Source organism: Phoenix dactylifera, chromosome 17 (assembly GCF_009389715.1).
Source record: "Phoenix dactylifera cultivar Barhee BC4 chromosome 17, palm_55x_up_171113_PBpolish2nd_filt_p, whole genome shotgun sequence".
NCBI classification, from domain to species: Eukaryota; Viridiplantae; Streptophyta; class Magnoliopsida; order Arecales; family Arecaceae; genus Phoenix; species Phoenix dactylifera.
The window spans coordinates 1,939,623-1,955,969 of NC_052408.1; the positions used below are offsets into that span (position 1 = coordinate 1,939,623).

Consider the following 16,347-nt stretch of genomic DNA (forward strand, 5'->3'; position numbering starts at 1 on the left):
TATTCGAGCACTCGTAGTTTAAAGGGGGCGACAGACTAGACACACATATGCCGAGACGTATGTGCCGAGCTTTCCTACTACGTTTGCAAGCTGATGCGCGAAAAATAAAGTCGAGAGAGCTTTAGAGGTTACCAAGCAAAAATTCAGCAAGCTAATTGATCAAACCTCTTCAGTATGTGTCCTTTAGTCGTCTAAAATTCTTTCCTTCTTTCATTTTTTTTTCGATAATCCTAACAAAACAAATAATGATTAGTACATCTCAAAAATATGGCAATATAAGAAAGTAGATGTATCCAATCGCTAAAAAAAATAAATAAATAAACAAAAAAAAAGCAGCCGTGCTAGCAATCTCCGGCAACGACGTCAAAAATTGATAGTCAGTTTTAAAACCACGCAATAGCATGTACCTTGTAGGATAGTGATTACATATATCGATCTACAGGATTGGGGTATGATTGTTTCCGTAAAAATATGTAAAAGGGAGAGTTTGTAGCAACTATTAAACTAAGTAATTTAATAAGAAATGCAATTGAAAATGATATAAGTAGAAGAACCTAGGGCAAGAAATTCACCACTAACATGGCAACAAGAATTAATTGTATTTTAATTTATTCTTGGGTTAACATGCACATTAGCTACAAGCCGAATAAGTATTCAAATAAAATGTCACAAAAGTAATTTAGGAACATCCATTTTTAGTTGACATGAAATGTCTACTCTAAACTAATATGGTAGGACACTGCATCTTCCTAAAGCATAGATGATCTTTATATTTACTTAGTGACCATGAAAACCAGTTGTATAAACGTCACATTTAACATCACAGAAATTAAATATGAGATAAAAGAAGATATTCATTAAAAGCATTAAGTTCATACGACTCCAAGATCAGAAAATTAAATATACAAAATCCTTGTCCCTTTGTTAGGGCTGCATCCCACCCTAGTGCAGAGCTCAGCCTTCCATGGGATTCTGGACGGCAGGAGCAGTGGAGAAGGCTTCCATCACGACTTCCTTCCTCTCTCCTGTGTCTCCTCCCTTCTCTAGCTTCGGTGGGAACTCCCAGATAAGAATGAATGATGCGGTGAGATAGAGTGGGTGAGAATCATGGGTCAGCCGAATGCCTTCTTTGTTCCATGCCTGGGCCTTTTATAGGCTGCATGCCTCCCCCTCTCCTCCCCTGTTCCATGTTGAGATAAGGATGGATCGAAGCGGGATGAGGCTGAGAGATTATTGCTTAATCTCCAGACGTGTTGTAGACGCTGGCTTTAGTCCCGATGGCTGGGAGCAACCCATGAGGATTTTGATAACGGAACTCACGTTCTGTTTTGCAGGGGATTCAGTTTGGATGAAGAAGAGGAAGCCGTACGCGTGGAGTAGGTGATAATCCATCGGGAAACAGATGGAGTTCGAAGCTGTTAATCCATGAAACTCAGGAGACTGCTGGTTGAGATGTTAATGAGTTTGAGATGATGCCGTTTGAAAGTTTAATTTGCTGTTATTCTTCTGTTCATGCTAGGAGAAAGAACCGAGGTGTTCTATGGTGATGCTGGGAATTCCGTGACGCTCGGGATGAAGCTGTTTGGGACACAATCAGCTCGGGAGAAAGATTGGAGTTGATCCAGTTGGGTGAAGGATCGATCAGTTTGGGATGATGGGGTTGTTCGGTTTAAAAGTTTGATTTTTTTTTTCGGCTGCGAATAAGTTCATGTGGCTGGGAACAGGGGATGATGCAGGATGCGAGCGTTTAAGAGGATCTCGGAGGCTGGGATCAATCTGGAGAGATGCTGGATTGGTTTGGGAGGAAGGATTTTTAGTTGGAGATGATATGGAAGAAGAGAATCATAGACGTGAGACAGGCGGACGGCTGGGAAGTTTTGGAAGAAATCACGGAAGAAAAGGAAACTTGATCTGTGGATGCAGGAGATGGCGAGGACGTGGACACAAGATTGAAGCTTACGGACGCAAGATTGAAGCTTACGGCTGAGCTGAAGATGCGGGATGCTATTCCAAACGGGATGATAGCTGACTCAATCCATGGATGAGAGATGAGAAAATAAGCTTGGGAACTAGCAGAAGAAGATGAGGATGCTGGGAGGAAATGGAGGAGTCTGTTTTGCTAAGCTGGGGAGCTGGATCTGTGGACGCGACATGGACGATGCTCACGGCTAGGGGACTCAGAAGATGCAGGAATTTGAAATGGAATGAAGGAAACTTGCGGTTGGCTGGGGTTAATCCGGACTGCTGTGAGGCGTGGAAGGATGGCTCTGTTTTGGAGGCTAAAATAGAGGAAGTTTGGACACGTGGAAACTTATTCTGATGGGTGAACATGTGAAGAGAAAGAAAGAAATTGATAGGATGCAGTGTGGATTTAGGCATCATCCAATTGCGTTTGACTCGACCTGCATACATTATGCTCAAATAATTAAGAAAATAAATCAAACTTGAATAATTTATTTAAAATGAAATGATGAAGGAGAACACATTTTCTTATGTTTAAATTTAGAATATGTGTATAAAAATAATAATAAGTGCTATGTAAAATAGATTAATTTACGCATTATTTAGCACTTATCAGTCATGCACCTGGAAAGAGAGCTTACTCCATGGTGCAAGCAATCTGACTGAGCATGCCAACAATATTGCAGGCCAAGAATTTGTAAAGAATTTGGTAGGACATTAATTTTCCTGTATGTGTAGTTGTTAGACATTTTGTTACCAAGCTCAATTTCTGAAGTAGAATAAAATTTAAGTTTTTACAACTAAACATTTCCATCAGATGTTTAAATAGAATTCAAAAATATATCTTGCCTGCTCTTTCAAAAGCAAGATTTGGTTGTTCAGAAAAGCAATTATTTGATGTAAGCTGCTTAGGTTGTTAAAAATATCATAAAAAGCAAAAATGTGATAAGAGAGATTAATGACATGTAGCTCCATAGCCTATCGATGAAGTGTTGAGGCTTATAAGATTTCTTGTGTATTTAAAGTAACACCACGAAAAACATGAGACAACTCCAACCAGCTAGAAAATTCAGACTACTAACTTTGCCAATCGCACAAGTTCATACAAGCTTGAATTAGACGGGCAGGTTAGCACTGTCAGATATAAAAAACAACTCATTAGACTGATTGTTCAAACTGAGAAAGTGCATCATTATTGACTTTGCTCTAGAATCAATGATTAATAAAAATGATTAGTATAATGAAATATCCCAGAAAAGTTGAGGAACACTCTAGCAAGCATAGGGGAAAAAAGATAAAATGATGTTGCAAAACGTTAAGCAGCAGAACTGCAACATGATTTAAGTCTGAGTGCAATTATATAGAAATGTCCAGAACAACAACAACAAAAAAAAAGAAAAAGAAAGCTATAACTGCAACCTCAGTTGTAATGAACCTAAACAGCCTCTCAGAGATAGCTGGTTATGTATTGGATTATAGAAGGTATGCACCCAAAAGATCATGCCACCTGAAAGACCGCAATAGAATTGAAGTCCGCTTCTTGTTAGCAAGAACACTACTTTCACAATCACAATACTGCCAAAACATTTCAAAAAGGAATAAGCAATCATGAAGTGAGACCAGATGCTTTCTTAATAATTCAATATGACAAGAGCACTGCTATTACCCTACAGAATAGGAGAGAAAAAGTAGCAAGAGCTCACCTGCCTGCTACTCTTAGATCTCCAAAAACAGCTGTCATAAGCATATCTCATACACAATATTATGTCCATAAGGAGAAGAATTAAATGTCCTTGTTCCCCACCTATCATCACCTTAAAATGTTAAGTGACAACTGTTGCTGCTGCTATCACTACTGCTGCTCCTGCTGCTGCTAACGATGATGCCAACTGGAATCATTGCTTTGAAGCACGTATGATAACAACTGCTGAGCATTTCGTCAATCCATAATCAAGAATTGAAGGCTGTTTTGCATTGCATGACTAGGAACAGCATAGGGTGAGAACATACACCATATTTCAGTGATATAAGGAAAAGATGGATTCACTATGCATCTATATAGCATCATCTGTCTTCTACAATGCAGAGTATCTGACAGATGATCTTGCAAATTAAAATATATATATATATTAGTATCCAAATGGATTGATGATTAGTTACAATCAACAGCTTCACGAAGCTTGGATTCACCAGGTTTATGACTTCTGCTTTCCTGGTCCATTGATAAGCATCATAATTTGTCGTGTTTGCCACATATAACTCAAACAGAATTCCTTCATATTAATAAGCGAATGAAGTTGCATAGTTAATAACCCACAAAAGAAATCTAAAAAACAAACATGCAAACAGGGAAGCATGTGTAACTGCGTACGTTAGAGAAAAAAATGGATAATCACTGCCCCACATTAATGTAAAACAGATACATAAATTTGGCAACTTTGAGCATATAGTGAAATTGAAAACAAAGGGGTGAGGCATGTTGATCAGCATACCTTGTCACCATGTCTGGAGATAAGATGTGACTAATAAAAATTTCTTAAAAGGCAGTACAGTAACCCTAATAAAATATGAGGCACTTATTGGGTTCTCTAATGCTTTATTTAGACAACTTCAATCGTCTTATTAACCACAATATTACTGTAGTATATATATCTTCCAGAAGTTAATAACTTGAAAATAATGCAAAAAATGCTGAATATGTAATTTACTTCAATGTAATTATTATATCTGTACTCTAAAAACTGCTCTCCATGTTCCATAAATAGTCATTCTCAATTTTTGGAAAACTATAAACATGTTTTACTGCAGTACGAAACACACCTCTGAACCTCATAATGTGGAACCCTGCCACAAGTAATAGTCGACGACCTAATCAAGTGTTGCTCCTAGTAATGCACTAACTCGGTAATAGTATTCCTCCGGACATTAAAATCAGCATCTATATAATCATTAGATCATTTTCATTTCTAATGTGCATCTTATGTGTCTCAAAAATTTGACGCACCATCCATTATTTTATAAAAACATGAGGCAGCACACCTCAACAAGCAACAAAGCCCTCCAACAACTTATGCACTAATCAATTTTCCATGTACATTTATATGTCAACTTGCTCTGCTAGCCAGATGCACGGTTGACGACAAGAATTAACTCATCATCAATCTCCGAGCTGCAAGCTTGGCCCTTGGTTGCCTATATAGATGATTAATGCCCCACCTAGTATATAGCACCTTTTTCAACAATCACATAAGGATTTAAGAAACCCCTATGCTATTTCCAGCAATTGTCATTTTGAGTTTCAGATGAATATAACTATCAATGTAAGCAAATTAGATTTAAGAGCGAATGGGTAAAAATGTGTCAGAAGGCAACAACTAATTATGATTTCAAATATCATGAAATATTCAGGAAATTGTTATCTGGTTATGATACATGGGGAGCCACCAGTAACAACTCTATAGGAAAATACATATTTCTATACGAATTCACGTTATATGAGAACTGAATTTAATGAGGGCATCATTTTCGTGACTAAAAATTTCTCTGTCCTGGTCTGTATCTACATATATTGGTTAAGATCTTAAAAAAAGGCTTCATCAACAAGACCCCCCCAAAAAAAACAGAGCTATGCACGTCTGATTTATTTCCTGCTATTCCAAAATGAACCAATATGAAAGCATATTGGCTTGTTGATGTGTCATACTTACTTTATATAGCTCCATGCCTCATGTCAAGATTAGAAAGTAGAAATAGAAGTAAAAAAGAATGCCTGGGCAGATCTATAGAAACTGCTAGAAGTAAAAAAGTCATTCAAGCTGTGTTACTTATTAATTACAATGAGTAACAGGAACAATATTTCAACGTTGTATAGGTAATTAACATGTAAAACAGATGGAAGCAGGATGATTGAACTTCAAGCAGACAAGTATCATATACATGGCACAAGAATCTGCTAATCACCAACAAGCAAACAGCTGGGGGTGGTGAAACAAAATGTTGTTGTCACAGCTGACAAGGAATTTGGCTTCTAAAATGCCATATCCATCACAGTAATTACAACATGAAAATGGCTAATTATCTACACCAACCAATGCTAAGCCAACTTAATTAGACAGGTAATACAATGATAAGGTTATTCTAGCATTAAAATGATAAATAGTTCCAGCATTGGACCAGTCCATTTCTAGAAAAGAAATAACAAAAAGAAACAGATATAAAAATAACTAAATAAAATAAACTATAATACCAAGAAAATGAAACATACTAAGAGTGTAAAGCAACATAAAGCCTTTCTCAGAAAAGAAAAATGGCAATCAAATTATGAATCACCTCAATCAAAAGTATCATCATGATCAGAGTTAACACAGAAAAGTTGATATTATGAAGCTTTGTTGCTTGCAGTTGACATCTTCCAGACTGTTGCTTTCAATTTTTCAATATCCATATTATAATCACTCACTACATTTGCACTGAACTTAAAAAATATCAATTTTTGTTTTTTTTTCTGCAGTAAAACGTTATAAACAATGACTAGCAAAGTGAATCCTCAATTTGAATGACTCAACATAATTTGCACTGAGATACAACCAAAGACATAAAAATGAATTTCAACATATCTACGATTTAGCATTATCATGATAGAATTTTACTGATTGTGATTCACTCTCCACCAAAAGGTTCAGGAATCCATCAATTTGTTTTACTTGTGGGGGGACAGCAGGTAATGAGCAGTGAAATCTCAAAACAGAAATCAGTAGGACAGGGGCGCCTCCAATATCCCTTCCAACTTCCAATCATCAACCTAAACCTCCTCACTTCGTATCTTTCTGCCTATTTTATACAAGTTTTCCAACAACAGAAGCGACTGGATTTGATAATGGACACCTGGCTGCACTGCTCTAACTTCAGTCTATTAGTCTTTATTGAAACCAGAAATATTGGCTACCTTACCTCATGGGAGACAGCCCTTCTAATATCCTTTTATTCAAACTCACTCTTGGACGGTTAGCTTCTTGTTCTCCAGGCTAGATGGACCCTTTCTCTCACGATGTGGGTTGGCCACATTGTCCCTGAGATCCCACGTCCCAAAGGCAGCTATAGGATGCTTTCAGGTTGGGTCTTATTGTTTGGTCCTCAACCCTGTGTGCTTGTTGGAACATTGAATAGGAAGGAGGGAGCTCAAAGTCCCCTAACAAAGCATTAGATTCACCAATATTTCTCACTTTTTATTGCTCTGAGAAAAATGCCATGTAAGAGGGCCCCACATCTATGTACGAGAATGGTGCTCATTGGACCAAGCTGGTGCCTATCAGAATCGACAGGGAGAATACCTACAAGATGAATATCTGGCTTGGTGTAGAAGCCCACATATTCCCCAACATGTCGTGCAGACAATCCAGGTCGACCCTCTGAAGCTAGGGCCACCGAACCAGCTGAGAATAAGAAAAAGGAAGAGCATATTTGATGTGAATCAAGATTCTTAGTAGAATTAGAATTTTGTGAATTTTTGGGCCTTTCAAATCAATATCTTTTGGGAGGCATTACTCAGTTATACATGTCCATTTGGGACATGAGAGTATCTGGTCCTACAAGTTTTATATATTGAGTTTCACCTAGTTTGGTCATTATGAGGGTAAAAAGTTGGTTTGAAGTTTCAAAACAAGGTCAATTTTGAGTTTGAGACATTTTAGGAAAGCCCAAGGATCTTACCTTAGCCCCTAATCTATTCATTTGCATTAATCTAATATGTAAAAAAAGGGGCAAAGCAAAAAAAAAAGGAAAGAAAGAAAGAAAGGAAGAAACAAAGAAAGAAGAAGAAGAAGAAGAAAAAGAAAAAGAAAAGAAAATAGAGAGAGAGAGGGCAGGCATTTGTCGGGATCAGATCAGATTCGGAATCGGAGAATAGGCTGATCGATGGCAACCCTCTGTGGGGGTTGCAGCTCTGGGTTGCAATCATCTTGGTCAGAAAGAGGAGCATTGATGATTGATCTAGCATGGAGTTGGCCACAAGAAGGAAGGAGATAAAGAGCGAATAGGAGAAGAGAGGGCATGGGAGAAGAAAGAAATAAAGAGAATGGGAGAGGGAAGAGGAGAAGAGGGAAAAAAAGAACATGAGTGAGAAGAGGAGAGGAGTAGAGAGAGAGGGTAACAGAGTTCGCCTAATATGTTCAACTAGCAATTGGCTCATAGCTTTTAATCTTCAGGTCTTTTATTAGCTTTTAATCTTCAGATCTTTTATTCACCTCATGAAATAACCTAGTCCAACATCTTCCCATTATAAAACTAAAAATCTTGAAGAGCTGTGTCCTCTACTGATGCATCTGATAGATTTAAAAGAATTTATTGACTAAGAAAATTTGAGAGTAGCTCGTAGTTTGTGCAAAGATACTTTTAAGGCTCAGATACATTCCAGGAATTTGTTTGGTAATACAAACAAGTTTTGTGATCTGTCTTATTAGTCGAGTAAACCAGTGGGTTTAAAGCATAGTTTTGCTTATAATTATATTAATGAGTTTATGTTATCTTTGTCATCTTTCCAAAGTTAAATAAAACTTTCAGCTAGATAAATTAATATATTTCTAAGACGATACTCACAAATTCAATAGGCTACATAAAACATAACAAATACGACTTCTGTTCTTTACACTAGAATGTAACTATATTTAAAGTTCCAAACAGTAATTGTTGTAATGTAATAGCCCAGAAAAAGTTAGGGCCATATACCTAATGCAGGGGAAGAAAGATACTATGATGTTCCAAAATGCTCAGCAGCATAACTGCAGCATGATTTTAGACAATAATTGCAATAATCTAGAATATGTCCAGAACAAACAAATTCATAATTGCAAACCGGTTGTAAATAACAACCTAAACAGCCTGCCAAAAAATCACTGGCATGCATTGCATTATGTGTGCACCCAAAAGATTATGGTACTTGAACAAGGGCAACAAAAGTAAAGTCAGACTGCTGTTAGCAAGAACAGTAGTTCCACATACCATGAAGACATTTCAGACAGGAAAAGATCAATCATGAAGCTAGTCATTCTTAGTAGCAGAATTTTTTATTTTTAATAAATCAAAATGACAGGAGCACCACTATTGGCTCCAGGTTAGGAGAGAGTAAGTAGTAGCTCACTAGCCTACATGCTTGCAGATCCCCATAACAGTTTCCATAAGCATATTGTGTACACAATATTTGTCAAATGTCTTTATTCTCACCGATTATCACCTTAAAAAAGTCATATAATAAGAAGCCAACTGGAATCACCATCTGGAGCAGGTATGGTCATAGCTGCTGAGAATGCAGTTTTTCTAGCATTATAAAGGGAGTGATATACAGAAAAGATGGATTCCCTATATGAGTGCATCAGTAGTAGAATCTATCTTCCACACTGCAGAGTGTCTCCCAGATGATCTAGCAAATAAGAAGATTTTCTATGAATTCCTAATTGATTGATAATTCACTTCTCAAGAAAAAAGTTACAACAAACAGCTTTGCAAAGCTTGGATTGACCACATAAATGAATTTTGCTTCCCATTTATAAGCATCAGAGTTTTGTTGTCTTGATGCACCAAATGAAAATAGAAGTCACTTCAAGATTAATAGGGGAATGCAGTTGCAAATTTAATAACCCACAAAAGAAATCTAAAACAAACATGCAAACTGGGAATCATTTGGTACTGCATAAGTCAGAGAATAATGTGGATCAACACTGCCTTACTCTTTAACATATATACATAAATTTATCAACCCTGAGCTTATCCTCTGATTGAAAATTAACAGGACAAGGCTTGACAATTGGTGTCCTTGCCACCAAGACTGGGAGAGAAGATATGACTAATCAAAATTGCCTGAAGAGCAGTGCTTAACAAAATATGAAGAACTTATTGAGCTCTCTGATGCTTTATTAAGATAGCCTCAGGTATCTCGTTAACCATGATATTACCATAGAATTTATCTTCTAGAACTCAATAATTTGAAACAAATCAAAGCATGTTGGATATACAACTTACTTCAACATATTATCCTTGATCTAAAAAGTGCTATCAATTTTCCATAAATAGTCATGCTCAATTTTCAAAGTCAACCTTGGAAAACTATGAACATGTTTTTCTGCGGTATGAAAACTCTTTTGAACCTCATAATATGGAACCCTTGCACAATAGTTAACAATCTTATTACATGTTGCTCCTAGTAATGCATTGATTCGGCAATTGTACTAGTTTTTTGTTGAATTACTCCAGAAACTAAAATAAGCATTTTTACAATGTGTAGATTATTTTCATTTCAAGTGAGTGTATTCTGTGTTTCAAAAAATCTGATTCACCATTCTATGTTTTACAAAAACATGAAGCACCTCACCTCAAGCAGCAACAAAGCTGATGCGGGACAGATGATTTAGAGGAGAAAATAAGAAGGGGAAAGGAGGAGAGAGGAGTTCTGGAATCCACCAGTTGCCAAAGCAACGTTTTTTTTTTTAATCAAAATATTCTAACCACAACAATAGAAATGAGGGTTTCATATATAGCCCCCTATGTAACTACCCATGATTCCCACAAATGATCATATAACTACCCATGATCCCCACAACATCATGGATCACTACAATAGCTAAATACAGTCATAACAAGTCAACAACTAACAAGGACGAAAATACATAATAAATAAACGAAAATACACAAGAAAATAAAACTAGGGCGGCCAAAGTGCTATGCACGCCGGCGACGCCTATACACATGCTGGAAACGGTAGTCTGTGTCTCACCAACTCCCCTCAGCTGAGAGGAGTTCGCCTCTAGCGAAACGGATGTCTGATAATGCTCCAACAGGTCTGAAGCAAGTCGCTGAAGCTCATCTCTGCTAATCCAAGTATCATCTGACGGAGGTCGACCATGCCATCTGACCAAATATCACTGATAACCACCGTTCTGTGTACTGACAATCTGATCATCCAAAATCTGTTCCACTGTGTCTGTGATCTGCGGAGAAATAGGTACAGGAGGCAAGGCAGGAGCAGGAGATATGGTCTCAAAGTTGGATGTGAGGTCAGTGTCAGGCTCATTGAATGGGTCGGCAGGAATAGTTGTCGGACCTCGGTAGGCAACTAAGTCTTCTACATTAAAAACTGGATTAATCCCAAAATCACGTGGACCACATATGCATTAGATCCAACCCGTTTCAGAATTTTGTATGGACCCATACTTTGGGCGTGCAATTTCCTAACGGTTCCTGGTGGAAACCGTTCAGGTCTGATTCTGATCATTACATCATCACCCATCGAAATTCTTGATAACGTCGACGTAAGTCAACGGCCATTTTATATCTCGCATTATTGATTTCAATTTTCTTATTAATCTCTTTATGTAAATTTTGCATGTGTTGCGCAAAGGACTCAGCGGTCTCAGAGATTCTATTGTTAGGTGCTACTGGGATAAGATCAACAGGTTTTCGCGGAACATAGCCTAAGACAATTTCGAAAGGGCTCAAACCAGAGGTCCTGTTCACAGAGCTATTGTAGGCAAATTCAGCTGTGGATATGAGAAGATCCCAATTACCCGGGTGGTCACCCACTAAACATCGTAGAAGGTTTCCTAGGCTGCGGTTGACCACCTCAGTTTGCCCATCTGTCTGAGGGTGATAGGCTGTGGAATATTTAAGCTTTGTACCCATGAAATTTCAGAGGGTCTTCCAAAAATAACTAACAAATTTGACATCTCTATCAGTCACTATCGATTTTGGAAGCCCGTGGAGTCTAACGACCTCATCAAAGATGATCCTCGCAACTTTGGAGGCGTCAGAAGTCTTGGAAGTGGGCAGAAAATGTGCCATTTTAGAGAACCGATCCACTACCACGAGAATGGAATCATGCTTACTTCTAGTCTTTGGCAACCCTAGCACAAAATCTATACTAATATCCTGCCAAGGACGATCTGGGACAGGAAGGGGGGTATATAAGCCAGTGTTTTGTTTGCGCTGTTTGGATAGATGACAAGTACGACACTGACTAACAATTTTTGCAACATCCCGTTTTAAACTAGGCCAATAAAATCTTTGTTCGACCATATCAATGGTCTTATTTCTACCAAAATGGCCAGCTATTCCTCCCGCATGGAGTTCCCAAATAAGAAAATCTCTAAGGGATGTTTGAGGGATACACAGCTTGTTTCCTCGGAACAGAAAAGCATCAACCACAAGGTAGTCACTATTGTCCCTGGTGTGACTTTCTAAAACACTAGCATAGATCTCAGCGAAGTCTGGACAAGTTGCATAATCGGCAATCATACGATCAAATCCAGTAACCTTTATGCTTACTGACAAAAGTAATGCGACACGTCGGCTTAGGGCATCAGCTGCCTTGTTGTCAATTCCTGCTTTATGACATAACACGAAGGTGTGTTCTTGAAGAAATTCAGCCCACTTTCCGTGTCGTAAACTCAATCGTTTCTGAGAATTCAAGTACCTCAAAGCTTCATGATTGGACTATAATACGAACTCTTGAGGTAACAAATAGTGACGCCAGTGACGCAGCGCTTGTACAACTGCATAAAATTATTTGTCATAGGTGGAATATTTTCGTTTGGCATTATTCAGCTTCTCACTGAAGTATGCGATAGGATGTCTTTCTTGGCTTAAGACTCCACCTATACCTAGACCAGATGCGTCACAAGAGACTTCAAAAACTTTAGTAAAATCTGGAAGACGCATTACCGAAGCTTCAGTCATTCTAGTCTTGATCTCTTGGAATGCCCTTGAGGCCGCAACGGTCCAATGAAATTCACCTTTTCGGATACAATCCGTAATCGGTGCAGTGATCGTACTAAAATTCTTAATGAACCTCCTATAAAAGGTAGCTAGGCCGTGGAAGCTTCGCACCTCAAATAATGTAGTGGGTTCAGGCCATTCAAGAATAGCTTGGATCTTCTGTGGGTCTGCTGAAACACCCTCAGAAGACACAACAAACCCTAAGAAGATTACACGATCAGTCATAAATGAACACTTCTTAAGGTTTGCATATAGACTTTCTTTCCTTAGTGAATTACAGACCAAACGTAGGTGCTCAAGGTGTTGTTCCTTGTTTTTGCTATATATTAAGATATCATCAAAATAGACTACAAGGAATTTTCCCATGAAAGGTCTTAATACTTGGGTCATAATTCGCATAAATGTGCTAGGTGCATTTGTCAACCCAAAGGGCATGACTAGCCACTCATATAACCCATCCTTGGTCTTGAAAGCTGTTTTCCATTCATCACCAGGGCGGATACGGATTTGGTAGTAACCACTCTTAAGGTCAATTTTGGAGAAGATAGTGGCACCTGCCATCATGTCAAGCATGTCATCCAATCGTGGTATTGAAAATCGATATTTAACCGTTATCTTATTAATTACCCTGCTATCCACACACATTCTCTAAGTGCCGTCTTTTTTGGGCGTTAGAAGCACAGGCACCGCACACGGGCTAAGACTTTCTCGGATGAACCTTTTTTGGAATAGTTCATCAACTTGCCGTTTCAATTCAGCATGTTCAATCGGATTGAGTCTATAATGAGGCAAGTTCGGGAGAGTCGCCCCTGGAACCAAGTCTATGGCGTGCTGAATGTCACGCATAGGAGGAAGCTCATCAGGAAGGTCCTCAGAAAAGAGATCCTTAAATTCTTCCAGAACTTGACGAACTTCCTTTGGAAAATCTACTTGAAAATCAGGAACAACTTCTTTGGACACTAACACAATGATTATGGATTCTTGGGCTGCTGCTTTCTCAAATTCCTTAGGACTAATGATGTGAAGGCGCTTTTCAACCTTCACATCCTTCTTTCCAGCAATAGAAGGTCTAGGAGGTAAAGGGTTTAGTCGAATTTTCTTTCCTTGGTGAACAAAAGAACAGGAATTGGATTTGCCATAAATGGTCACATCCAAATCATAAAGCCACGGTCTACCAAGGATGATGTGTCCAACGTCCATTGGAATAACATCACACCAGACCTTATCATTATATTCAGAAAAGTTGATTTGGACTAGACAACGCTCAGTGACTGGTATAGCAGTTTTATCCACCCAAGACACATTATAAGGGTTAGGATGAGGCACTGTCTTTAACTGTAGCTTCTTGACAGTTCTTGTGGATACAACATTGACACTACTCCCACTGTCGATGATAACCTTACAGCTATATTCGCCACATTTGATATAAGTGTGAAATATGGATCGACGTCTCCAGTCATCATCTTCTTGCTTAGGTTGTATAAGGACACACCTAACTACGCCTAAAGGAGTGGAACCCTCAAGTGAGCCGGATTCCTCACCTTCATCTGACTCTTCAGGGTCTATCTCTGGTTCATGGACCAACTCATTCTCTTCATCATTTCTATCTTCTTCGATGACCAGTGTTTTCTTAGTAGGACATTGACTAGCTCTATGCCCAAAACCAAAACATCTGTAACACTGATCTCGAGAAATTTTGGGTGGTTCACTTAAAATTCCCTTATTCTTTTGATCATTAATTTTTGGGGACTCGGTCGCTTGATTTCTAATATTAGGCTTACTCCAAGTATTAGTTTGACTACCGTGGGTGAACTTATAATTGGTCTCCTTAAGATCGAATCGCCTAAAGGTTGTCTTATTAGTATAACGCTCAATGTCTTGGACAAGTTGATAGGCATGTTCTAATGAATTGACCTCGCGTAGAATAAGCTCTTTTTGTAGATCATCTCGCAATCTGGACCTAAACCTAGAAAGGGTCAACTCCACGCTCTCACGTGCATCACATCGCATGAAGAACTCATCAAAGCGAGCGATGTACTTAGACGCAGGTTTGTTTCCTTGAATCAGTCGTTGCCACTGATCTAACAGACGACTCTTATAGGATGTTGGGAGATATTTTTCTTTTAACTTCTCCTTCATCTCATCCCATTGTACCACAGGGGGTTGTCTAGCTCTAGCAAGCATATTTTCTATTGTGTTCCAATGCAACTTTGCGGGACCAGTGAGCTTCATTTTTGCAAAACGAACTCTGCGATCTTCAGACAGGCTATACCATTCAAAGTAATGGTCCATATCAGCGAGCCAGTCAATGAAGACTTTTGGGTCAAGACGACCATCATAACTTGGTGCATCGATCTTAATACTGCGCATTACATGCTCATCTGGTGTCTCACGTGCTCTTAGATAGTCCCTTTGGTGTTGTGGCCCAAGGCCTCTGGGGCGGGGCGGTTCAAACTCACCAAGTTCAGACTCTCCATCATTGTGAGTAACTTGGAGGTTGGTGATTGAATTTTCAGCCATAGTCAAGCGAGTGTTCAGCCTAGTTTCAAGGTCAATGATTCTTGCCCCTAATCTGGTTTCTAATGCTGCTATGGCATCTAACACCTGTTGGTTTGGGTTGGTCGACATCTCATGTGAGTAAGATGTACCGCTGCAAGTTGTCATACTCTAGAATTCAAAAATCCTAGATATATAATTAACATTCAGAATAAAATCAACAATCTTGAATAAAAGACGACTTTTGACATGGTCTCGGTTACCTTCGAATTAGCACAGGTGATAACAAAATATCAGGACCTTAGGTACTGCTATCCTTGGTTTGGATCATGCAAAATCTTTGCAGGTTAATCTAATGAAAGTGGGGTCTTTCAAATTGATTTGGGTTTCACCAGATTCAAGTAAAATTTTCTAGTTGCCTTTCGAGGATTTGAAAATAATTTGTAAAGCTCAATGTGTGTTTTCAAGGGGCATAGGCTTTTATAAAATTAAAGTCCTATCTCAAACTGACAACATGAAGTGAAAACAATAATAATCTTAAGATAAACTAGTTTATAGGGAAAGGCTGAAAAATTATTTAGAGGAAAGGTACGACCTCTTCTTACAGATCTGAATCAGTGGATGAGTTTGGATGTCAGAGTGCAGAACCGGAGCCCGATGATTTGTAGAAGATGCTGCTGGAAGACGGCCAACTGCGGGTATCGTTGTGGAAGCCCAACACGTTGCAGGGTCTGGATCCAATTGTAGAGTTGGAAAACCAGGCCCACGAGATAATGGGCCAAAAGAGCTTGCTTGATAACGGGCCGAAGGCTGGGGTCGGCCCGCTCGCCCGAAATCAAAAGCACACGATGGGACCCGAAGCTTCTGGATGGCTTCGGATCCCTCTGTGTGTTTGAGAGTAGATCTGAGGGAAACACCGGGGGGGGGGGGGGGGGGAGGGGGAAGAGTGAAAGAGGAGCGATGTCGGAGGGTGGGATCCCTCGTTTTGGGGAGCGAGGGGGTCGGCGAAGGCGGAGGATGGAGTCGGCAACGGAAGTCGGGGGTGGCGGCACAGAAGAAGAAGGGGTCTCGGTGAGATGAAAGGGAGAAGAAGAAAGGGGATTAGGGTTTTTAGAGATGAGGTATGGG

The 16,347-nt window shown here is 39.1% G+C and overlaps 1 protein-coding gene across 4 annotated transcripts; it reads right to left on the reverse strand.

Moving 5' to 3' along the window:
• Positions 1-838: 838 nt before the first annotated feature.
• Positions 839-16,145, reverse strand: LOC113461045. Of its 4 annotated transcripts, none has more exons than XM_039114713.1 (3): positions 3,666-16,145; positions 3,382-3,469; positions 839-2,402 (listed from the first exon to the last, which is right to left on the reverse strand). In XM_039114713.1, the coding sequence occupies exon 1, from the start codon at positions 15,385-15,387 to the stop codon at positions 13,372-13,374; it is 2,016 nt and encodes a 671-aa protein (XP_038970641.1). In that variant the 5' UTR covers positions 15,388-16,145; the 3' UTR covers positions 839-2,402; positions 3,382-3,469; positions 3,666-13,371. The 4 variants fall into 4 exon arrangements, with proteins under 4 accessions (XP_038970641.1, XP_038970639.1, XP_038970638.1 ...); XM_039114711.1 differs by having other exon boundaries at positions 3,382-3,537; XM_039114710.1 differs by having other exon boundaries at positions 3,045-3,537.
• Between the last annotated feature and the right edge of the window lie 202 nt (positions 16,146-16,347).